We start from the raw sequence: 26,005 nt of genomic DNA on the forward strand, positions 1-26,005 counted from the left end.
TCCCACTCAGGTATACCTGTAGCCTCTGAGTATGTCTGAGGCTCAAAAACACTGTGTATGTTAGCCATGAGAGCAAAATTGACTGTATGCTGTTGTTTGCTCTTATTACGGGAGGTTCTACCCTCAATGAGCTCAATATCCCTGAGATCACCAATGGTCTTGGCCCACCATTTAGGCCGGAGAGTAGAAGTGCGAACATCTAGAGGAGCTGGAAGAGGCTCAGGATGAAGAACAGGAGCAGCAAGAGGAGGATTATTCTCCGGAGGGAACTCAGGTAGTGCATCATCGAAAATAGATTCTGCATCATCCCTCCCATCAGACGAACCTAATGGAATAAGAACACTGTGAGGCTGATCCTCAGAACTCTGCTCAGAAGAAGGGGACTGAAAGAATCCTCTGTCTTCATCAAATACAACATCACGACTGAAGATAAGACGTTCAGTGTCTATATCTATCAGTCTGTAGGCCTTATGGTGATCACTGTATCCTGTGATCATGAGTTTCTGACTTTTGGAATCCAACTTGGAGCACTTAGCATCTGGAATCCAAACATAGGCAACAGAGCCAAAAACCTTCAGGTGGCTGATCTTCGGCTTCCGACCAGACCAGACCTCTTCTAGAGTCTTCCCCTTAACAGCCTGAGTAGGAGAACGGTTAAGTAGGTAGACAGCAGTAAACACTACTTTAGCCCAATACTTATTCGGAACACTCCTGTGTTGTAACATAGAGCGAGCCATCTCAACAACCGTACGATTGCGACGCTCGACAACACTGTTTTGCTGAGGAGTGTAGGGTGTAGTCAATTGGCGTTTGATGCCATGGGTATCACAGAAGTTGGAGAATGCAGAAGAACAAAATTCCCCCCCGTTATCTGTCCTAAGAGTAATGATACTATGTCCAGACTCTTTTTCAACAAAGGACTTAAACTTCTGAAATATACTAAATACATCTGATTTATGTTTAAGAAAGTACACCCACATCTTTCTACTAAAATCATCTACAATAAGAAAAAAATATTTGCAACCAGTAATAGAAGATGTATTCATAGGACCACAAATATCAGCATGAAGTAATTGAAGTACCTTAGATGCGCGCCAAGACTTTCCATGTGGGAATGAAGTCCGATGCTGTTTGCCAGCTTGATAGGCGCCACATACTCCAAGATGCTGAGTTTGAATATCAGGTAACCCTGAAACAAGTCCCTCCCGAGATAGCTGAGAGAGATACTGAATGTTGAGATGTCCATATCTCTGATGCCACAAAGTGCTGAGAGGAGAGACACGAGCTGCCAGAGCCACTTCAGGAGAATCACCAGTGTCAAGAAGCCTATATAGGCCATGATCCTCTAGACCAACAGCAACAATAAGACGAGTCTCCCGATCAATGATGGAACACTTGTGAGCACTGAACACCACATCTAGTTGAGGAGAATTCCTCATAATCTGGCTAACAGAGAGCAGATTAAGTTCCATTCCAGGAACATAATACACATTCAGAAAAAGGAGAGCCCTGCCACCAGACTGTATCTGAACAATGCCTCTGCCAACAACTGTATACTCCTCACCTCCGCCAAATACAACGGAATCACTGAAAGGTGAGAAGTCTGTAAACCAGTCACGCCGATGAGAAAAGTGACGTGATGCACCAGAGTCGATGTACCAAGCAGAAGACCTGGCATGATCTGAAGACCTCTTAGCCATAAAGGCATAAAAGGCAGACTCCTTCTGCTCGGAATGTTCAACAACATGCGCCTTTTGGTGTGATCCTCCCTGCTTCTTTTGTTCAGAAGCGAGCCTCTGACGGCAATCTTTCTTCATATGGCCATACTTGTGACAGTAATTGCACTGCACATTCTTCTTCTTAGCTCCCTCCTGTGTCTGAGAAGAGCCTTTCTGCTGAGAAGACTGAGAGGACTGAAATTTGCCTTTATCCTTCTGAAAGGATTGAGCTGTGAAGGCATTTTCCGAGGAGGCTGATGTAGTACCACTACCAAACTGTTGTTTCCAACGATCTTGCTGTAGAAGTTTGGTGCACAATTCTGAAAACTTCAGATCAACATTGGTGGAAGTAATATTGAGGGTCTCAATGAAGTGTTCATACGATTTCGGAAGACTTTTCAGAGTGATTACTACCATGTCTTCTTCCTCCATAGTCCGACCAATAGCTTCGAGCTGATCTCGAATGTCCTTAATCCTCGTGAGGTGTTCCTGTAAGGGCATATGTTCGTCCATCATAATGGAGAACAGCTGATTCTTTAGAAAGAATGCTCGGCTCTTGTCGGATGTCTCATGCAATTCCTTCAGATGCTTCCAGATGTCAGAAGCTGTCTTGCCGGAAGGAATCTGCGGTAACTGATCATCAGTCACTGAGAGTTTGAGAAGCATAACTGCCTCCCGATTGCGTTCATCAAACTTATCTTGATCTGCACCAGGTGTACCAGGACTGAGCTCTTTTCCCAAAACAAGCTGGTCAAGACGCCTATATTCAAAAATGGTCAACATACGCTATTTCCAGATGTTGTAATTGTGACCATTAAAGCGTTGACTGCCTTCTAACATCAGATTGGTGAGAGAAGCCATTAGCACGTTTCCAAAAAAAAAATTTCTAGCTGACCCAAAAAAATCCAACGACAACCCACAAATTCGTGCGAAAAACCCAGAAGGGATCTGCTGTCAAAATCTGGATCCGAGGGCTCAAAAATCGAGGCACGGAAATGGAGACACCCAGAAAAAACGGACAACTACCCAGATTGGTGTTCGAAAAACCCACCAAGAATCTGCAAGAAAAATTGATTTTTGATAAAAACCGAAAGGTTAACACCTGAATCGAAAATTGCAGAAGGTTGTGGGCGCCATGGATTTCACAGAAAAAAGACGTTGCCGAAGGTGCAGGTCGCGGGTTGCAGGGCGCAGGTCGCAGGTCGCGCGTTGCAGAGGGTGCGGGTTGCAAGTCGCGACGCCGAAGGTGGCGACGCCGAAGTCTACAGACGCGCGCAACGCCGAAGGCAGGTTGCAGGTCGCGACGCCGGAGGTGGCGACGCCGAAGTCTGCTGCAGGTGGCGACGCCGAAGGTCTGCACGACGCCCGCGACGCCGAACACAGGTTGCAGGTACACACGATGCCAAACACAGGTTGCAGGTCGCGAAAAACAGGAGCTAGGCCACAAAAAAAAAAAAAAACCTTTGAAGGATTTTTAAACACCAGAAAAAATTTCGAAAATTTCCACTAATTGGAAATTAGAATTGAAAAATTTCCGAAAAAATTTCTCTTATAGCTCTGATACCATAAAACAATGCGAGACACGCAATGGATTTCAAAGAATTGATTGATTAACAGAATGAGTGAGACGCTCATAAATAATACAAGGATATTTACAAGAATAACAAGTTTCTAATAAGAAACTGCTGAGAAGATCGAAGACGATCTAACTAAAAAAGAATATACACTATTGAGCATTAATACTAAAATTAACATTATTTTAATATTCTATTACCACTCTCCACAATGACTCCTAAGGTTGTTAAACACCTATTCCAACCCAATCCAACAAGATTCAACTAGTTTCAAAGGTTCAAGTCTTCACCATGCTCTTAAACCCCACTATGTCTGCTATTAGCCCTAGAGCCCCAATTAGGCCACCTGAGGCTGAAATAAATTGTTTTCTCCAACTTTTCCCATATCACTCCCAAAACAAAATATATTTTCAGACACCCTTTTCGGCTTACTACAACATATAAAAGATTGAGGGTAGGCTGTTTTGGACCGTGCCTTTGCTGTCCTAACACTCAGACAAATTTGCTTGCCAACAACCCAAGTTTTACAAAGCAAGTGTAAGAAATAATTCTTCCCCAATATTGAAACTCTCAACAATGTTTAGTTATGCCTCAAAACTAAGTAATATCCAATAAAATTGGTTCTATGTGCTCTTTTAATGTGCAAACCCCAAAACCCTCACCATTAGGCTCCAAAACCGAGGATTTTCTAATTAAGACCTTTCCAATCACTTCCAGGGCTCATTCAAAGTCCCTACACCATCTCCTTGGTCATATTAACCAACTTCAATCATCAAACTACCCTCTCCAAGAGGTAGATCTTCTGCTGCTATAAGTTTGCTATGCTTCCTACTCACTTCTCCCTCATCAAACTCATGGTGTACACCTGTTAAAACACACTTCCTGCGAATGTTTTGGTTAGGATCGTAATGTACATGTTAGATAGAGCCAACTCTATGAGAAACAGGACCTTACATCCATCGAAGGGCTCCAAATTGCATTTTGGGCCTTCAATGCCAACGACACAACCCAAAAATGAAAGGTACAGTCAGCACTAAAATGAAAAGTCTGATCAAAACCTTCTATAAAAGCATTCAAATAAACATTTAACACTGATCTCTAAATGCCTACTTCATCCACCATGAATATACAACACTCCCAATCAATAAATCATCAAAAAACCAATGGAAATGCAAGAAAAACTGGTTTTTTTATTGCTTTTACTGTTCTGTCCGTACCAGATCCGTACAATGCATCAACACCCACCAAAATGACATCCAAATACTTTATAATATCTCCCATAACCAACCCATACAGTTATTTTTCATTACAAATGCTTAAACTAACAAATTTGTCTTTTCCCTCCAAAATGACACTAGCCACTATTTTTGAATTTTGAATTTAAAACTCTTATGAAATGGACTTCTACCCCAACCTAATGACTTATAAAGGATCAAAATGATTTATCAAATAGGTATAAACACCTTTGAGACCCTTCCCAATTCTATATCCATGAAACCCTATATTTGGTCCTATGGCCTTATTAGGTCCATTAGGACAATTAATCATTACATTAGGATCATTACAATAAAATGCCATAATTGGCTTCAAGACATCATAGTTGAGTCTATTAGACCCATACACCTCCTTTTCATGCTTCCATGGTGTCCTCCAAGTTGTCTTCATGCCTAGTGCTCCTACACCATACTCCCCACCAAACAAAGAACTCTTGTCCCAAGAGTGACCAGTCTTGTAGCAACCACCTAATGATGATGTCTTCTGATTTTCAATAGGGAAAAGGTACTCTCCAAAGGTAATCTTCCTCCTACTACAACTTGCATTCACTTTACCAAAAACATTAGTATCAAAAAGCTGATTTTGAGTCCCTTGTCTAGAACCTTGTGTCTTCACCTCTTCTTGCGTCCTCTTATCACTGTTCTGATCTAATATCATCTGCAAACTCAGAGGTTTAACCACATCTCTCTTCTCAATCACCGGGCAATCAATACCCCCAACTCTTATACTATTGAAACTACAACCATGCTGCTCCTTAAGACTGCTATTTTGCTGCAACTTTGTTTTGTCCTTCCAACCGGTATCATTGTCCTCTTTACCCTCCTCACACAACCTGATTTTGTCTCCAAAACAAATTACATTATGCTCATACTTCTCCCTACAAGGCAAAGGTGTTAAACAATATCTCTTACTACCCTTATGCACCAAGTATGTATTTGTATATCCATCATGGATTGTCCTCCTCAAGTATTGCCATGGTCTACCCAAAATTATATGTCCACAAGTCATAGGTATAACATCACACAAAACCTGATCATGATATGGACCAATTGAGAAATCAACATAAGCCCTCTGACTAATCATTATATGCTGCTCTTGACTAACCCAAGTGGCATTATAAGGATTAGGATGATCAAATGTTTGCAATCCCAGCTTAGAAACCATATCAAATGAAACAAGATTATCATGTGAGCCAGAATCAATAATCAACTTACATATCTTACCCTTACTCAAGCATTGTGTCCTAAAGATGGATACCTGATCTGATGTTTGCTGCTGCAATTTACCTCTTCTGATCATAAGAAAATCTCCCTCTGTTATAGTATAGGCTTTCAATGGTTCTTTGTCTTCTTTCTTGTCTTCTTCTTCACATGTCAAATGAACTCTTCTATATTTGCCTCTATCAGCTTCATTCCATTTAGGACATTTGAAAGATGGATGTCCAACTTCATTACAATGGTAACACCTGCCTGTGAATACATGTGATCCTCTTCCACTACCAAATCTACCTCCTCCTCTATAACTATAACCACCTCTTTGTTCTGATGTAGACTCTTTGTCCTTATTGTCTTGTCCTTGTGATTCATTTGCAGACCTTCCTCCTCTTCCTCTCATGGATCCTCTACCTCTTGTGCCTCCTTGTCTCTCTTGTTTTCTCTTCAACTTCTCCTCAGCCCTTATTGCAAGTTGGAAACAATCTCCCACTGTCTGTGGAACATTCAACCCAATCTCATCCTGCAAATTGTATCTCAGCCCATTCAAATACCTTGCCACCTTTTCATCTTCATCCTCTACTCCTCCTCTAATGCTCAATTTGTGAAACTGCTCTGTGTATGTCATCACATCCATGTCTCTTTGTTTTAAGTTTTGCCTCATCCTCTTTGTTTGTATAGCAAAATCAGATGGTAGAAATTGTGCCTTCATCATTGCCTTCATTCTCTCCCAACTTGTGATCTTATTCAATCCTCTTGCTGTCCTCTCAGCCTGCATACCACTCCACCATGTTAATGTTGTTCCCCTCAACTTTGCCTTTGCAAATTTCACCTTCTTGTCATCATCCGTGTCTTCCAACTCAAAGTAGTTTTCTAAGGCCTCTATCCACCCTAGCACTTCCTCACTATCCATTCTTCCCTGGTAAATAGGTAAATCAACATGTCCTTTCATTACTCCACCTTGTACTGCCTTTAGTAGTCTTACCAACCTCTTCTCTTCAGGGTCAACTATCTCTTCCCTATGCTCTTCATGCCCACTTCCTTCATTATGTGAGTCAAGATGCTCATTGTTTTCATCCACCCTAGGTTGTTCACTTTCCTTCTCTAAGGCTTCTATCCTTGCAGATAGTTGCACTCTCTCCCTTCTCTCTCTTTCTCTTGCTGCTTCAAGTTCTCTCTTTTCCCTCTTCTCTCTTTCAAGGGCTTCCTTCAACTCTTCAATTTCCCTAGCCATTTGATTCTTCGGTGCCATCTTGTCAAAACCTTCCCAAAAAGATCTACTCACTGCTCTGATACCACTCTGATGCAAAGGGTCAAGGGTTTTAGGTGATTTCAAGAAAATATGTTTTCAAGTACTTCACACTCCTTGCAGTTACCTAGTGTTTCCAAGGCACCTTAATGGTTTTAAAAGGGCAAATCTCAATCCACTCTCCACAATGACTCCTAAGGTTGTTAAACACCTATTCCAACCCAATCCAACAAGATTCAACTAGTTTCAAAGGTTCAAGTCTTCACCATGCTCTTAAACCCCACTATGTCTGCTACTAGCCCTAGAGCCCCAATTAGGCCACCTGAGGCTGAAATAAATTGTTTTCTCCAACTTTTCCCATATCACTCCCAAAACAAAATATATTTTCAGACACCCTTTTCGGCTTACTACAACATATAAAAGATTGAGGGTAGGCTGTTTTGGACCGTGCCTTTGCTGTCCTAACACTGAGACAAATTTGCTTGCCAAAAACCCAAGTTTTACAAAGCAAGTGTAAGAAATAATTCTTCCCCAATATTGAAACTCTCAACAATGTTTAGTTATGCCTCAAAACTAAGTAATATCCAATAAAATTGGTTCTATGTGCTCTTTTAATGTGCAAACCCCAAAACCCTCACCATTAGGCTCCAAAACCGAGGATTTTCTAATTAAGACCTTTCCAATCACTTCCAGGGCTCATTCAAAGTCCCTACACCATCTCCTTGGTCATATTAACCAACTTCAATCATCAAACTACTCTCTCCAAGAGGTAGATCTTCTGCTGCTATAAGTTTGCTATGCTTCCTACTCACTTCTCCCTCATCAAACTCATGGTGTACACCTGTTAAAACACACTTCCTGTGAATGTTTTGGTTAGGATTGTAATGTACATGTTAGATAGAGCCTCCTCTATGAGAAACAGGACCTTACATCCATAGAAGGGCTCCAAATTGCATTTTGGGCCTTCAATGCCAATGACACAACCCAGAAATGAAAGGTACAGTCAGCACTAAAATGAAAAGTCTGATCAAAACCTTCTATAAAAGCATTCAAATAAACATTTAACACTGATCTCTAAATGCCTACTTCATCCACCATGAATATACAACACTCCCAATCAATAAATCATCAAAAAACCAATGGAAATGCAAGAAAAACTGGTTTTTTTATTGCTTTTACTGTTTTGTCTGTACCAGATCCATACAATGCATCAACACCCACCAAAATGACATCCAAATGTTTTATAATATCTCCCATAACCAACCCATACAGTTATTTTTCATTACAAATGCTTAAACTAACAAATTTGTCTTTTCCCTCCAAAATGACACTAGCCACTATTTTTGAATTTTGAATTTAAAACTCTTATGAAATGGACTTCTACCCCAACCTAATGACTTATAAAGGATCAAAATGATTTATCAAATAGGTATAAACACCTTTGAGACCCTTCCCAATTCTATATCCATGAAACCCTATATTTGGTCCTATGGCCTTATTAGGTCCATTAGGACAATTAATCATTACATTAGGATCATTACAATAAAATGCCATAATTGGCTTCAAGACATCATAGTTGAGTCTATTAGACCCATACACCTCTTTTTCATGCTTCCATGGTGTCCTCCAAGTTGTCTTCATGCCTAGTGCTCCTGCACCATTATTTAATCATTGTTCGATCAGAATTGATAAAATCGTATTATAAATAATTAACCAATGAAATGGTCAGTTCCCTTCATCGGTATTGTTTATTCGAACTCCCTCTTATAGGATGGTAATTAATGTTCTTTATGATAGCGATAATGAGGAGTGAATATTAGATCTCCCTTCAGTCCGTACTTGTTGGAGGTATTGGAAGGTTGTTGGTATTCTTTTTGATATCTTATGGCAACGATGGTTTGATGATTGATCTATCTCCCAATGAGCAATTAAGGATAGATATGGCAACGTTGAAGGGGGGGCAATAATCAACAATTGCCAAGAGACAAGAGACGTGTCTCTTAGAACAGTCTATCCCACCATATATAAAGACATCCCATCCATTTGGAAAAGGGGGGAGGGAAGGAGGAAGGCAGCGGAAGAGGTAAGGAGAAACCGCGATCAGAGGCAACCACAGATCGGGCACTACTGCTGCGAATAGAAGAGGTAAGTAATGAATCAATATTTTTATACATGTTAATGCTTAATTACTGTATGTATTAATGAATGTAAGTAATTAATATCCTAATATATACAGTAAGGAATGAATATTTTAATACTGCATGAAATTAATGCATATTTAATATATATTATTAATGAGTGTAATTAAGGCATATTTAATAAATATATTAATGAATATTTTAATGTATACATTAATGAATGGTTTTTAGATGCTAAGGAATATGTGTAAACATATGTTAATGAAATTAATGAAAATGTAATACATGTTAATGATGGTAAGGTATATTGGATATATATATGTTAAAGAACACATTAGGAATATATGTGGATTACGAAATGAAAATAGTACTAAATTGTCAAATGTATTATAAAGGAAATCACATGTTGAAGGCTATAGGGAGGAAACTCCCATAGTCTAAGAGAGGGATTATGATAATCCCTAGGGCAGTATATATACTGAAAACTGATATGCATATGTATCGCTTGGTTGATTAAACTCAACCAAGGAGAGACGGATCTGGCCGGTCCCCTCTGAGGACTTGGATGATGGAGGCATCACCCAAGGCAAGGAATAGACAAGGGTCTTCCTTAGATGGCTTGGGTGTAGACAGGATTCGAACTCATCTTCGATTTCCTAGAGGGCTTGGAACCAAGGGGTTCCAAGAGGGCGAGCTTCACGGCCGCCTAAGGACATACTTTCGTATGGCATTCGTATCCTTTTTATTAGATGAAAATTATGATTATGTTAATTAAGTATTAAAGATAGATTGCAAATTAAAAATGGTTTATATATATATTCATATGTTGTATTCTAACAATCTGTTTTGCAAGACAGTGATCCCTAACTAGTAGGGACATTACACCCAACTTGCACTATGACCTTCAAAACCCGATTTTGCACCTAAGGGTGCAAAATGAAAGCTTAAAACAATTAAAAATTAACCAAGGAAAACCAAAGAAAAAGTACACACTCAAAATAGGCAAAACTTGAGACAAATTTCAACCTTGGAAAGTGTGCAAAGGGACTCTAAAGGATGAATTTTAACCAAAAATTCAAGAGAGTTGCTCACATTATTGGTTTAGAAAAATGAGGACAACAGGGATATCCTCACCTTGGATCAATTCATGAACCAAAAGAAGAAGAGAAGTGGAAGATATTATAGCCGCCCTTATGCTCCAAGAGATTATCAGCAAGCCCTTGGAAAGGTTACTCTAGCCCACTTTGACGGGAGTGATAAGTGTTCTGCTAGATCGTGGGTTCAAAAGCTGGACAATTATTTGTGTTTGAGACCAATGCCGGAAGAAGATGCTATCAAGTTTGCCATTGGATGGGGCTGCTCATGAGTGATGGTATCATGGTTTGGTCACTCTTGGCCATAGTTCGATTGTCACCTACAATGAGTTTACCAACAAGCTCATTGAAAGATTTGACACTAAGGATCCCGAGGTGAAGTTTCATGAGCTTGCACGGCTGATACAGCAAGGTTCATTGGACACCTACATTGTTGATTTTCAAAGACTCTTCGTGATGGTTACCAGCATCTTTGAGAAAAGGCTAGTGGTTCTTTTTACTGGAGGAATTGAAGAGCCCTTGAAAGGTTGGGTTAAAGCCTTTGATCCACTCACCTTGGCTAAAGCAATCAGGAAATCAAGAAGCATGGAGTTGGCTGCCCCTAATTCAAGAATTCAGTCTAGGCCTTTCCCTTATCGAAAGGACTAGAAGAAAATTCCAAATCAGGCCAAGAAGTTTCCTTCTAGGATGGATGATGAGCTCCAAAAAGAGTTGTGAAGGAAGAATCTGTGTTACTCTTGCAAGGAACCATGGGCCTCGGGTCATAAATTCTATGGAAAAGGAAATGCGCACTACATGGAAGTCTATTCTACAAATTGGTGCTCCTAGATTGGAAATTACACCTGTTCTCAATATTTCTTAGTTTCTGATTAATGTCCACCCTGCTAACATTTTCAAATCTTCTAAAATACCCCAAGGAAACCCCTTGGCTCCCAATTCGCTTGTGATCATCATGAAACCTTTAGGGAGAACCATCTTAGACTTTAAATGAAAGGATAGAATTGCATGCCTAGATATCTCATCTTCCTTCAAGCTCAAACAAATTATTTTTTTATGATAAAATTCTACAAAGCAAGACTAAAGTGGTTGAAGCCAATAATTCTATAAAAAATATTAAATGATTATGCCTAGACCTAAGGCTACCAGCATTGTTACAAAACCTCTTTTTTTCTTCTAGAATGTTAGCAAGAGCTAGTAGTAAAAGGGTAGCTAACCCTTTGGAGTTTGAACTATGAAATTTTTCTAATAGGTATATGGCCATTCCCAATTTAAAAATAGGGATAGCAAGTTTCTATAACAAGAACTATTCAACAAATTTTCAAAAAAGTTAAAAAGTAGTAAGGCAAATTTCTTAGCTTTATTTAGTTTATAAGTCTTTGAAGCCAACATTCCAAGCCTTTCAACCCTTAGAGCTCCCCAATCCATTCTCAAACAAGTTAACCATATTATGAGGGTGTTTGTGTGGCAAGGGACAAGCAAGGATAGAATATATCCTATTATGAAGTGAGACAAGGTCCACAGGCCAAAGTGGTCAAGTTGATCTAATCTCTAAGACCTAGGTCTCTTAAATCAAGCATTAGCAGCAAGGTCATTTGGCAGATCAACATGTATATGAATCTTCTCTGAATTTCTACTATGAAGTCAAACATTACAAGCCAAGTATCTCGATGATATGTTCAAGGACAATATTTTAGCTCATTTTGAGCCTTAATCATGGACCATCTTAGTTGGGAGATTCATAGTGGTCAATTTGTACATCAATGGCTCAATTTTGCAAGAAGAGAAATGACCTCAATCAAATGGTGGGATCTGTTGTGATGTATTCACACATCGCCCCATTGCAAATGGGGACCCCTACTTTTTGCTTTCTGGGTTTGTTTTTCTAGGTCTTTTAGGGTTTTGTCTATTAGCCTTTGCATGCTGAGTGTTGCCAAAGGGATCACTAAGAGAGCAGGATCTGTTTTAGCTAAAGGTGAGTCAGTGGATGCTCCGGGTTAGGGTCATCTTTGAAAGTCTTCCTTAGGGCAAGGTTTTGCTCTTGTTGCTAATTGTGTCTCGTTTGAGTTTGAGGAGGTCAATGAAGCTTGGTGAGTGAATATCATCTTTGAAGGTCTGAGTTAGGTCAAATTGGTGAAGTGATGAAGTCTGGAATGTCATCCTGATCTTCAAATGTCCTGAAATTTGGCTGTCTGGAATGTCATCCTGATCCTGAAATTTAACTAAGTCTGGAAAATTGAAGAATCCTCCAAAAACTAGATTTTGCATTATAACTCCTGGAGGTTCGAAACCACTCTCAAACATCCTTACAGTATATATGGAATATAACTTAAAGTATAAGAAAGAAGAAAGATATAAGGAAATGTCACTTATACTTAAATGTTATATTCCATATATGAATCCTGACGGAGAGACCAAAATGTCAAATTTCGCTTCTGACCCTTCCAAAGGGTCCAAAGCGAATTTCAATTTCGCTCCTGACCCTTCCAAAGGGTCCAGAGCGAAATTCTCCACAAGACATTCTACTTTGACCCAAACTTAGAACTAATTCATTCCTAGGCATTATTGAGGGCAAAACACTTGTTTGGATGAAGAAATGTGAGAAATGAAGTCAAGATTTGAGCCTAAATGTGAATTTCGCTCCTGACCCTTCCAAAGGGTCCAGAGCGAAATTCTCCCTAGACACTATTTTCTCCCTTGTTTGGGCTAACATCTTTGTTCCTTGGACATAGTGGGGGTAGATTGATATGTTCTTGCCTCAGGAAGTGATTGAAAGCATTGAGGAATGAAGATTTTGACCTAAGACATGGATTTCGCTCCTGACCCTTCCAAAGGGTCTAGAGCAAAATTCATATTTCCTCTATTTTGCTCTTTGACTTGACCAAGTTTGGAACTTCTAAGGCATGGTTTGGAAGACTTAGATGCATATTTTCCTTGGAGAGGAGGTTTGAGGTGATGAAATGATGGAAATCAACCTGGAAGGAGAAATTCGCTCCTGACCCTTCCAAAGGGTCCAGAGCGAAATCCTCCATTTGACCACCTTTTTTGCCTTAGGCCCTAGGTTAGCCTTGTCTGGAGCTAGTTTGATGGTGGATTGCCTTGATTATGATGAAAGGACCTTGAAATTGATCAAGTTTGAGAGATAATTGGATAAATGAAGTGGAAAATCAACCAAGAATGAGGATTTCGCTGCTGACCCTTCCAAAGGGTCCAGAGCGAAAATCCCCATAACTCTCATTTCCTTCCTAGTTTTAGCCAAGTGTTGGTTTCTAAGGCATGTTGGAAGGTGGATTGATGTGTTTTTGCCTTGAGAGGTGGTTGAAAGCATTGGAAGATGAAGATTTTTCCTAAAGGATGAAATTCGCTCCGGACCCTTCCAAAGGGTCCAGAGCGAAATTCATTATAAACCTCATTTGTTCCCTTGCTTAGGCTACAAACCTTGTTCCTTGGTTGGAGAGTGATGTATTTTTGCCTTCCAAAGAAGATTGGAGTTGAAGAGATGAAGAGTCAAGCCTAGAGTAGGAATTTCGCTCCTGACCCTTCCAAAGGGTCCAGAGCGAAATTCCACAAAACCACTTTTTTTTCCCAATTTTGTGCCAAGTCAAGTGTGGGTCAAGGTGAGATAGGATTGCATTTGTCCTTAGGAATGACTTTGAGTTGCTAGTGATCAATAAATGTGAAGGAATTGAGCAAAATCAAGAATTTCGCTCATGACCCTTCCAAAGGGTCCAGAGCGAAATTCCTAAGATCACCTATTTCCCTTGCAAATCAAGTCAAACTTTTGGTTTTTATGGCCTAGAGAGGAATGGAGTAACGTTTCCTTCGCTTTTGAGGTGGATTGAAGTGGAAAAATGATGAAATAAGCTCAAGAAGGTGAATTTCGCTCCTGACCCTTCCAAAGGGTCCAAAGTGAAACTCCTAAAATCCACCTTTTCCTTTCATTTTTGTGTCAAGCTAAGTGTGGACCAAGGTAGATTGTGCTTGGAAGGACCCCTAGGCATGCCTTGGAATGGATTGTGGCCATCAATGATGAAGATTTTAGGCTAGGACTTGAATTTCTCTCTTCACCCTTCCAAAGGGTCTAGAGCGAAATCCTAGATAGGTCCTGTACCTGGCCATGATTTTTTTTAGCGAAATTCTCCTTTCTAGCCATTTTGAGGTCAAACAAAGTGTTGCAAGCATGAGAGAAGGATCCAAATGGAGAGTCAAGGTAGAACAAAGTGAGAAGAATTTGAGCCAAGAATGCAAATTTCGCTCCTGACCCTTCCAAAGGGTCCAAAGCGAAATTCCTAAGTGGTCTAGTATTTTGCCTAGGTCCTTGAGCAAAACCTTGTCCTGGGCAATTTTGGAGGTGAATGACTTGATCTTGGTGGAGTAATGTTGAAAATGAGGTCTGATTGAGCAACTTTGTCAAAATTCGCTCTTGACCCTTCCAAAGGGTCCAGAGCGAAATTTTTATAGGGCCTGTCCGTGGAGAGGATATTGAGCGAAATTCCATTTTGATGTCTTCTCATTAATGATTTAAGGTGGAAAATGCTATGTTGAAATGAATATGTCATATTTGCTTAATCATCCTTTGATTTATTTTGCAGATGGGAGGAGACCAAGCCAAGACAAGGACGACCTATTCCAGTCCATCCTCATCAAGGACATTCCAAAAGCATAAGGGTGGACTCAAGGTGTTCTAAAGCATTGGAAGACTACAAGCGTTCAAGAAGTTGCCAAAACCTTCACCTCACCACACTAAGGATCCACATGATGACAAAGAAAGGAGTTGCCAGCACTTCAAGGGGAGATATGCTACTGGAGAAGGAAGACTTGACAATAAGGAAGCCTCATCAAGCAAAGGAAGTACATCTTTCATCACGTCGGAGACAGAAAAGGATCAACCAAGTCACAAGCGTTAGACAAGGTGGCATCCCAATCATCATTCCTCTGGTCGGATTGGTCCACCTCAGCATGTCTAGATTCAATGTACCTGACTCATCGGAGGCGGCACAAACTTCAGTGTACCTACCCCCGCTTCCTATTGGTCCTCACTCATGGAATGTAATTTTCTAATTGGCTAAGGAAGTTTGTTATGAGAAACCCTAATTAGGGTTTCTATCTTGTAATCCTAGCCATTGATTCTAAGTCCATCAGAGCCATCAATCTGTAAAGGGCTCCCTATATAAAGCCTTGGCTCCTCATTTGTAAAGGTTAATAGTTAATAGGGAGTTAATAGTTAATAGTCAGAGATTAGTTAATAGTTAGGAATTAGCAAAAAGAGATAGAGATAGCATTGTAGAGTAGAGTAGAAAGAGAAGGCAAAGATTGTTGCCAAGATGTTGTTGCAAAAGACATGTAAACTTCATTGAAGGAATGGTGAATTCTATGTGTCGATTCTACAATTTGCATGGTCTCTATACTTCTCAAATTTGATTTCATGTTATTAGGCAAATGGAAGAAATTTGTATGATCAACGGTGAAATTCATATATCCATACTACTAGCGGTTTGTTGATTGCAGACTTGCCTTGCGTAGTCAACTGGAATCATTCAGCTTAAGCTTAACTTCAATTATTGCTTCTTCATTGATATGCATCAACCTGATGATGTCAATGCTTGTAGCAATGATCTAAACATCATAAAGCTTTCCTCAGAAGATCGCACTAATCTTGTGGAGATGATCCTAGGATGTCAAAGCAAGACTTAGTTAGAATTTCATCAAAGGTCATTCATTGCTCTTACGTTCTTAGCGTTAGAAATAGATCCAGTTCCAACCCTTATCCCTTTTTCCTTTTTTTCAAAATCAAGGGTCGGTGAAATTCCACGTTCCAATAATATCCAAAGTAAATCAGACGCTTAGGTCATCGAGTGTAAGTCCTCTTGTGATTCCAACAAAATCACATCATACCACGAGAAGCTTATCCACAAGTAGAGAACCTACATAACAGAACCTTGGAGTTACTCCGACTGATCCTTTGGTGAGATCTTCAGTAGTCAAGAAACTTTGTTCAAGAGAGGATAAGGTACCTTTAGGTATTTTATTCTGTGTTTGGTCGTGTACAAAAAACACATCAACAGGATCTTCAACAAATCAAAGTTGATGTGACTACAACATGAAAACAAGATTGGTGATTGCTAGAAAGAAGTGTCAATTTTTGTAAAATAATTGGATTGATTTCAAGTGCAAAGATAATTTGTCTCCAAGGACCGGGAACCTTTAGAAGGCATAGTTTGATCTAAAAGGGTCTCATCCAAGGAAGGGAAGGATCAAGTTCAAAGGATTACAAATCCATTTAGTTGATACAAACTAGAGTCCAGTTATGAGATATTCTATGAGGATCTTCCTAGAATTGTAGTGCTGTTAGGAAGGATTTGGTTTAGTAAGGGCCTCCCAACAGCAAATGCTTTGCCTAGTGGCATGTGAAGACCACATTCTCACACATGTCAAGTTGTAGTGAAGAGATTGGGCAGGCCCTTCTAGGTGAGTTGAGTTAAAACAAACATTCGAAACAACAAATCATCTTCTATTTTAATCGCCCTCTATTCAAGAGGTTTGGAATTGATTTATCCTTAGGTTCAGCCATTGAGCTTTGCCTAGCTTCTAAAAGATCTCTTCAACCTCTTGTTACTAGTGTTTAACAACCTTGTTTTGTGGAGATCAACCCTACATATGATTATTTAGCATTAACAGAAGGAGAGGAACTGCAGACTTTTTCAAATAGGTTGAGTACCAAGTCAATTTGGTGGTTTTGGTCATGATAGGCACTATCTCAAAATTGGTGGTTTTGGTCATGATAGGCACTATCTCAAAAGAGCTAAAGTCAAAGTAATGGCAAAGAGGAGATTTTCATGGCAAAGGAGGGTGATGAATCACTAAAAGCTACTCTCTCTAAACCCTGAAAATGAGCTAAGATATAAAACAACCAAATTAGAAATTTGTTGGATTGCCCCTAAACTTGCTCTCCAACTAGTGCAAGAGGTAACACCAAATTTCACATAGTTATGTGTTCATGTTTCTCCAATAACTGTAATGTCCCCTTCTCAGTTCTAGACTAATGGATGGAGTCTTAGCCTATTTTGGAAACCCGTAGGCTAACCAAAGAGTAAATTAGGGTTTTTGTCTTCAGGAAGGTTTTCGGAGAGGTGTTTGCAGGAGTTATATAGTTTGCTCTCTAGATTCTTTCTAGGGTTTTCGTGAGCTTCAGGATGGTATAACACGCAATCCAATCAGAGAAGATTTCTGAATTTACTATTTTTAGTAAATTGCGCGTCAAGCTAACGGCTATTTGCTTTATAGGGTTTTTTCGGGTTTTTTTAGAGCTCCAGCATGGGTTGACATGCAAATTCTTCGAAGATGATTTTTGGACTTACTACTTTTAGTAAGTCATGACTGCTGCTCAGAATGTGATGAAAATGACTTTTGAAACTTACTATTTTTAGTAGTATGCTATTTATAGTAAGTACTATTTTTAGCAATGCTATTTTTGGCAGGGGTTTTGCAACTTAGGTCAGTGGCTCTGTCTGGCAGTGTTATTTTTGGCAGGACCCTATGTTCGAACTCAGATGACTATTTTCTGCAATGCAGTTCAGTACCTTGGCCTCAAACTCGTTTTGGCAGTATTCAAATTTTTGAAAGCAAGAGTATTTTTTAATACTTTATTATTCTCCATGGCCTAGGCGTAATTTGTGTTGTGACTTCAAGGGGTCACCATGGTGTTTTTAATTAAATTATAGCTTAAGGCAAGTTGGACGATTTTCTAAGTAAGATTGCTTATATTATTATTTATAAGTCATTGTTGAGCGCTCACTTTACACATTATTGGCAATTTTAATAAGGTGACTCTGCTATGATCTTGAATGACCTATGATCTTGAACGACTTAGACAAGGGAAATATTATTTTTATCCTAAGTCTATTTGGCGAAATATTCCACCTTCATATTGAGACGCCAAAGTACAATTTCATCAATATTATTTTATGAGTCTTATATTTATCAAAAATGGCGATTTATGGTGAATGTGAGTTGGGCGAACTTGTGTAAAGGAAATAAAATGAAATGCAACGCCTAATGAAGGTGAAATGTAATGGCATTTGGTTTGGGCGTATTTGGAGAGCATTTGAATTTAAATTTGCTTGGCAAAAAGTTATAAATACAGGTCTTGGGCTCTCATTTTGCCATCCATGAAAATTTGTATAACGAAGTGCTGTCGGAATGGTGCCAGATTTGTGCTTCGAAGTTGCGAGCTTCCTAGCTTATCTTAGTTTCGTGCTTGAGATATAGCACCTAGCTGTGGAGAGACTATTTCTCACTTAGAGGAATAGATAGAGCATATTGAGAATGGTTTGCATTAGTTGGTTTTCTGTTTTGTGTGTTTCTTGGTTGTTAGATGGTGTCATGGCTGAAGCATATTTTCACTCCTAAGTCTCTGTGCGGGCTCCTCTTGCTTCTAGGTATTGGCTCTAAATGTTTCTATGCTTTTGGCTATAAGATTTGTAAGTTTTCAGGCCCTAGTTTTGAGTCTTAAATTTTATAATGCAAATCGTACCTTTCAGCTTAGATGTACTTCTTTGGGGTGTGCATTGGGAAGCGTTTGGTTTGAGGTCATGTCTTTCAGTTGGTATTTGGTCGCTTAATGTATATTGTCAATTTGGGTGTGTTGTGGGGTGATTTGAGTGAGTTAGGAGCATTGTGGTGTGGATTGGTGTTGCTGGTTATGCATTTCCAGCCTGCTATCTTATATATCAGATTTTTGAAAGTTGGATTTTGGGTGAGTTTTTTGAGAGTGAGAGTTGTTTGGGTTGTTAGAGACGGTTTGGAGTTCTTGTTGCAGCTGTCAATTCTTAATCAGCACTTGGTTGTCAAATTCTATATTCATTGTAATGCTGGTTAGTAGTACTAACAGCAACATTTTGGCTTTCTGCTGTCCCACTGCATAAGTAGAAGAGGCTGGCCTAGCCGCCTATCTTAGATTAGTAATATTTCTCAAATTCTGAAATCTTTGTAATGAATTGTATAGCTGATTAGTAGTTTCTCTCAGATTTCTCATTTGTTCCCACTGCACAAGTGGAAGAGGTTGGCTTAGCCGCCTATCTTGAATTTTGTAATACTGTCCTCCCGCTGCATAAGCGGTTGAGTTGAGTGAATTTCATTTCTAGTCCTCCCACTGAATAAGCAGTTGAGTGATTGCATTCTTTAGCTCTTTGGCTTGTCCTTGGTTGGTTTACCACCAAGTGATTGCATTGTTTTCAATATCCTGCTGTATAAGCGGAAGGGGATGGCTTGCCGCCCAAGCATTGTAATCAATTTCAGTTATTGGCATCTAACAATCCCCTCAACACTGTATGCTCTCACCTTCCCAGATTGGGCTCTCGGTGATCAGAAAGTGAAAGGGTTACTTCCAGTATTCCCTTTCTACGCAAGTTTGATTATTCTAACCTTAATGGGTGAATCTTGTTGTGTTGAAACCAAAAAAAACAATTAAGCAGTGTTCCATGGGCGTTGGGGACGGGGGGACGGGGGGACGCGTCTCCGAGACAGGGGGACCAAGGGCCTAAGTTTGGGGACAGCGAGGGTACGACGGCGGGAGGGTGGTGGGGTGGTGGTGCTGATATAGTTATACATATACATATAGTACTTGAAAAACTAGTTTTGAAAAGATGTATGACAATATTACAGTATAAGAATTACATTTCAAATGAGACTAGGAAATTTGAAATACTATATCTAAATACCAAGATTTCTAAGTTGTGTTGTTATATGGAGCCTAATTAGACTCGGAGGTTAGATTTTCCCTACTTCTATCGACGCGGTTTCCCCCTATATTTTTCAACGGGGGTTTGGAGGCAACGCCAAATACTATATCTAAATACCAAGATTTCTAAGTTGTGTTGTTATATGGAGCCTAATTAGACTCGGAGGTTAGATTTTCCCTACTTCTATCGACGCGGTTTCCCCCTATATTTTTCAACGGGGGTTTGGGGGCAACGCCCCCAAGTTGGGGTCAAGGGGCAACGCCCCTTGCGCGTTCTCTGTCGCGAGGCCAAAAATACTTTTATTATTTTCTAAAGCCATCGGGTGTTATTTTTCTATTGGCCCACATCCAATTAGAGTTACCCCTTAACCCTCAAAAAACTTAAAAAGTTACTTTTTTTTTAATTTTAATTTTAAACATTGCATATACGTGGGGGCGAAAGGAGACGTCTGGGCGTCTCCCCATCCCTAGAGAGACGTCTGCAGACGGGGAGACGCCCAAACGCCTCCCAAGGAGACGTGGAGGCGTCTCCATGTCTCTCTGGGAGATGCCCAGACGTCTCCCAAGGAGATGTCTCCACGTCTCCACGTCTCCCTGGGAGACGCGAGGACGTCTCCGCGTCTCGACAGCGCTTGGGTGGCGGTGGCGGGACGGCGGGGGACATCGCGTCCCCGTCCCCCCGTCCCCGAGACGTTTCTAACAGGAGGACGCACCCAAAAAGGGGGGGACGTGTCCCCGTGGAACACTGAAATTAAGGGGAATATTATAATAACTTAGCTCAAAGACTAATAAGTAATGATAGAGCACAAGATTCTAGCTTAGTTGAGGAACTAAAACTATTGGTTAAGTTGTTGAGTATTCATAAGTTGGTTGTGGAGGGGCTCACAAGCAATTTTAGGGGCTTTTGAATTTGGCTTTCAAACTCTAACCTTTAGGAAGAGCATTTTCTTGCAACATCTCTTGAGGTTATAACTAGAAAGATGTCTTCAAAAATGGAACTAAACTACTGCTTTTTCTAGCCAAAAACAATTTCGAGCCACAAAATAGGCTCTTCCATCAACACCTATTAACTTAGGATTGAAAAACCTGATCCTTATACAAACCAAGATGCTTTTCTAGTGATGTGGCCTAGACCTACCACCCTTAGAGGGGCAATTATGGTTTTAATTTCCTTTGATTTTACTAGAGTGCTTGCACTACCTCAACTACTTTCCTCTGAACAAATCCTAGTTTTAGATCATTAAGAATCAATCCCTTTGAATTGAAAGGGCAAGCAAAAGACCTCTTCTCTCTAAATTTCTTCTTAGAAATGTTACATCTTTAAGATTTAAGTTGATTTGGAATGAATTCTTTGTGGTGTGTAGCTAGCAAAACTTGGGGAGCATGGCTGACGGGGAAATTTGAGCAAGTTGAAGGAAGCATTTAATGTCCTTGACTCCTTGGCTCTTGCATATGGTCATGAACACCAAAGATTTAAGGATTTGGGCTTTAAGAGGCCTTACAAGGAGTTACAAGTTATCTTCCTCAAATGCTTCAATTATAAGGTCAAGGACTTTAGCACCTACAACTTTTTATGTTGTGTTAATGCAAGGTTAGGATGGGAAGGTGTTGACAAAACTAGTGCAGTTGGATGCTTAGAGCTCAAAAAAATGTTGTAGAGGTAGAATTGGAGGGATGGGAAAGCATTGCATGGGAGCTTCTAAACATTACTCAGGACTGTGTAGCATTCGCCTCTCCAATATTGTTGTCCCTCGAGTTCTAGTTCAGAGCCTTGTTCTTCCTTTATCTAGTGATAATCATGCATCATCATTGGCCCATCCCAATGCAAAAGAGTGGCTATCCATTCACAAAAGAGGTGAAGGCCTCGAAGTCCCCGCTTCCCAAAACTATACTGAGCCACATTGCTAACAAAGAGAAGGATACTTGATCTCTAGAAAACATGGAATGTGCAACTGTTGGTTCAAGCAAGGGGTTTGATTGGGGATGATTACACTTAAGAAAAGTATGCAGGAAGAGTTTGAACTATGAATCATATAAATATCTGGGTTCATCTTGTTGTCTCCGTTTGTAGTTTGGTCATATCTGCTTTAGACAACAGATTACTTAAGCTGTTATTTTTTGTGGCCTTGATCATAGTTATTGTACCTATAAGATTAGTGTTTACGTACCTTTGAGGCTAATTGCTTGGGCCCTGTTCTTAGTATTCATTGAGGAGGAGTTTGTGCCTCTGTTTTCAAGGCTCGTCTAGCCTTTGTCTTGTGTCTATTCTAGCTCTTTGACATTAACGAAGAGATCATTGCAACATTACACTTTTTTCCATAAGCACAAAGATCTCATTTACCTTCATTAACTTAGCAAAAATAAACTATAATCATTTCTAAACTAAAGATTCCTTAAGCATCACATAGACAATAGATATCTTCAGGGTAAAAGGGCTTTTGTGCTAGTTTTAATCTATTCAAAATTAGAAATGCTGATTTAAGACTACGCTCTTAAATGTACTTAAAATACGCTATACCATTCTGAAACACACGTGAATCACTCGACAATGGTAATCAATAGTACATATCATGAACCTATTTAGAGATATGAAAGGGTCAAGTTAGTATAATTGATACTTCTGCACAAACATAAATGCACCTTTGAATGGTACAGCATTTAAGGATTTGCAACTTAGAAAGAACAATCCCCCTTAAAATACATTGAGGTCTCGGGAGACTTGAAATTACAAAGAAAGTTTAGACAGCTCAAAACACATGCAATTTCTTTGCACAACTGTTGCTCTGTTTTACAATCACATGATATGCATTTGCATAGAGCAATCAATTATTCATAAAATAATGCCGTAAGAGACCTTTGCACAGGCAGGCAAGTAAATGGCATTTCTAATTCCGTCTTTATTGAGGACATATCAACGATAGAGATACTTTGACAAGGGAAAATTGACACTCCGTGCAACCTATCAATCACAAGCAAAATAAATAATATTAAAACATTGAACATTCTTATTTCTTTGGACAGAGTACTAATACAAAAACCTGCATAAAATTTACTAGATCTAATAGATTCCAACTAAAACAAAATCCTATTAATAATACCATTCATAATGCAGCACACTGACACCAGATATTTAACAAATCAAAATTAGAAGCCTACCCTCAATGCAAGGTCCTGGTCAATGTTGCACCGGTATCTAGCAGCACCTTCTAAAGGGCAACTTGATCCTTTATACAAAAGGTTGATATTGCAAAGTGTAGATAGCTGCATGAGAGCATCAGACATGAGCTCCATACTTCCTTCATCATTTGGAGATGTGTCGGTACATTGCTGACTTTCCACATCTTCACCTGTTGCTACCGTGATGCATTGAAAAATTGCAAGCAGCCTCTCTAATGGGAAAGAGCCGGGACCTTTGAGGACCTTTTCTTGCTCCTCGTACTCCTTTTTCTGCATAGCTGATGCAGAGCTCCTACTTGAAACCAAGAGAGGCGAGAGCACACAAGCATTAAGCTTTGTAAAGAATTCAGATGAGCTAGAATCAATTAATTGAAAAAATTATTTATTTATATGGCATCAGATGATTGAACTCTAGATACATGGTAAGGACAAAAGGCAAAGCAAAGTGCTCACTTTCTCTTTCGTTTTCGGCTCTCTAATCCACCAGTGGAATCAAACAGAGTTGCATCGAGAGTGGCAGGGTTCCGTGATGCAATGAAGGCAGATATGAGAAGATATTTACCACAAACAGTAAGGTAAAAGTCTAGCTCCTCTGTAGCTTCATAACAACCAGATCTTTTTGGTATGAGTTTTCTCCTAGCCTTGTCAGCACCAGATTTAGAGAATCCTGAATAAGTGGGGACATTACATATTTGGTTCAGGGCCGGCGTAATGTGGGGCTGGAGAAGAGCAAACAGCCTCCGCTTCCCCTTTTCATCATTGGGACTCACTGCTTCTTTGTTGATGGGCTCACAGTACTTTTGGAACAATGGTTCCAATGCTGCAGAGAGTTCTGTAACTCGCCTGCAAGCTCTGCTAAAGGGCTTCATAATAGCACTGTTCACGAATATAAGCAAAAATTAAATAAGAAAAAACTTGCATCACAGGTATATATAAACTTTACAATGCTTCTTATTATGGATACTGAGAGAAACATGGTAGGTTGAACCCATGCAATCATAAAGGCCTAGATTTTATATTTAGTTAGAAATCGTTTTGTGTGTGCAAGTTTTAACACTCTCCAAAAATGTTAAAGCAAAACTTACTGAACTCTAGACTTAGAGTTAGCACCACTTCGAGGGCAAAACGCTGCAGTTGGCTTAAAAATGGTGGTCAGATACTTACTTTAGAAAGGATCCATAGAGCTCCGGATTAGGCTGTCCTTTGAGCAGAATTTGATGCAACTCCTCATCAGTATAATCCCTGAAGTAGACTGTCAACGGTTCCAAAGTACCCGTCTGTAAATAAAAAGAATCCGGTGTAACGTTGCTGATAAAAATCAAACCCAAATTAGGCATTCTCGTCAAATCTGCCAGCTTAAACAATGCAGAAATTAAACCAAAACCATTGGTCCATTCGTGTAAAAGCTCTATATTATCAAATATCAAGTAGACCACCCCATTAGAAACCAATCCTTTAATTCCCTTGTTATTAGGATCACTGCCCAAATTCTCGAAGCCTGAATCCCTGACGCCAATTCCCACATTTTTCTTGGGGGAGCCCTTAAAACCCGAATCTTGAGAGCCTTTCTCCAAGCTTTTTCTAGCATCTTTGTGAGGGGAGGCCTTAAGCCCCGAATCCTTCACCTTGTGAACATCCCTTGATGGAGAGCCCATCAAACCCTTGTGGGAGTCCTTAAACCCGGTGTCATGGAACTTGTGCCTGTGACCTACTTTTTTATGAGAAAATTTTTCAATGATCTCATTACAGGCCTCTTTCAAATACTGAACAAAATCTGCAATTTTATCACATCGCTTAGCACTGGCATAGTTGTTAAGCTTGGTTCTTTTGTGTGCATATAACTTGTTTAGAAGAGATTCGAAGAGCAGACGTGGGTTGTGACAGGACCTGCAGCCGGCATAGGCATAAGGTCGACCGAGGTACTTAAATGTCTCCACAACTACACTGGTTTTACCACAGGAGGGCCCCCCATATATGAGCAAGGGTGTCATGAAATCCTGAGGACCTCCAATAAGATTCAGAAGCTCTTTGATCTGTGTATGGCGCCCGGGAAAAGTATCAAACAGATGTCTCTGCAGCTCTTCTTTGTTTTTAACAGTATGAGTTTCTTCGTCAGCTTGAATACATTGAAATGAAGACGAAGTGGTATCTTGAGTCGTGTTTGCTTGAATGCATTGCTTCGCTTCAAGGGACTCTTCTGCGTGATGAGCATTGGTGCTTCTTGTGATCCGCCTGGACGGCGTATGGGCATTTGTTTTGGCTTCTGAATCGTCGAATTTCTGATTATTTGTTTCCATGCTGAAGCAAATTAATGAATTGGCATTAGACTTGTACGCACCAGCGAAAACGAAGGAACAAGCAAGCTGTGGGGATTGGAGGATTTTGTTCTGCTCGTCTTCTGTGAACCGTGCGCGGGAAAATAAGCAACGGGAACAATTTTGATGATTTATTTTATTTGTTGTAAAAGCTTATCTAAGCATTACGTTCGTTCGGAGATTTTTTTTTTGGAATATAGATTTTAATTTTTCAAAATTAATTTATCTCTAGAGTTATTTTATTAAATTAAAAATTATTTTATTTTATTTATTTACTTATATATTAAAAACGATATTTATATAATAACAAAAATGTTGTTTTTATTTGTTCTTAAATAATTTGTTGTCTCTTGGAGAGCTAATATCACTACTCCAAGCTCATATTAGTGTTCTTCGTCATTATTGAAAACAGTCATCCTCTTTTTTCTCTTAATCTACCTCGATTTGATTGTGTGGCTATTGTTTGATTCTTTTTTAGTCTTGGGTTTTTATTGGAGTGGTTGCTTGTCTCTTTGTGC

At 39.7% G+C, this 26,005-nt stretch overlaps 1 protein-coding gene across 1 annotated transcript; it reads right to left on the reverse strand.

Annotated features, from left to right (window-relative positions):
* Positions 1-22,494: 22,494 nt before the first annotated feature.
* Positions 22,495-25,603, reverse strand: LOC131047808 (origin of replication complex subunit 5). Its single transcript, XM_057981597.2, has 4 exons — positions 24,337-25,603; positions 23,626-24,048; positions 23,152-23,464; positions 22,495-22,954 (listed from the first exon to the last, which is right to left on the reverse strand). The coding sequence occupies exons 1-4, from the start codon at positions 25,467-25,469 to the stop codon at positions 22,907-22,909; spliced, it is 1,917 nt and encodes a 638-aa protein (XP_057837580.1). The 5' UTR covers positions 25,470-25,603; the 3' UTR covers positions 22,495-22,906.
* Positions 25,604-26,005: the final 402 nt, after the last annotated feature.

Source organism: Cryptomeria japonica, chromosome 8 (genome assembly GCF_030272615.1).
Source record: "Cryptomeria japonica chromosome 8, Sugi_1.0, whole genome shotgun sequence".
Lineage (NCBI taxonomy): Eukaryota > Viridiplantae > Streptophyta > Pinopsida > Cupressales > Cupressaceae > Cryptomeria > Cryptomeria japonica.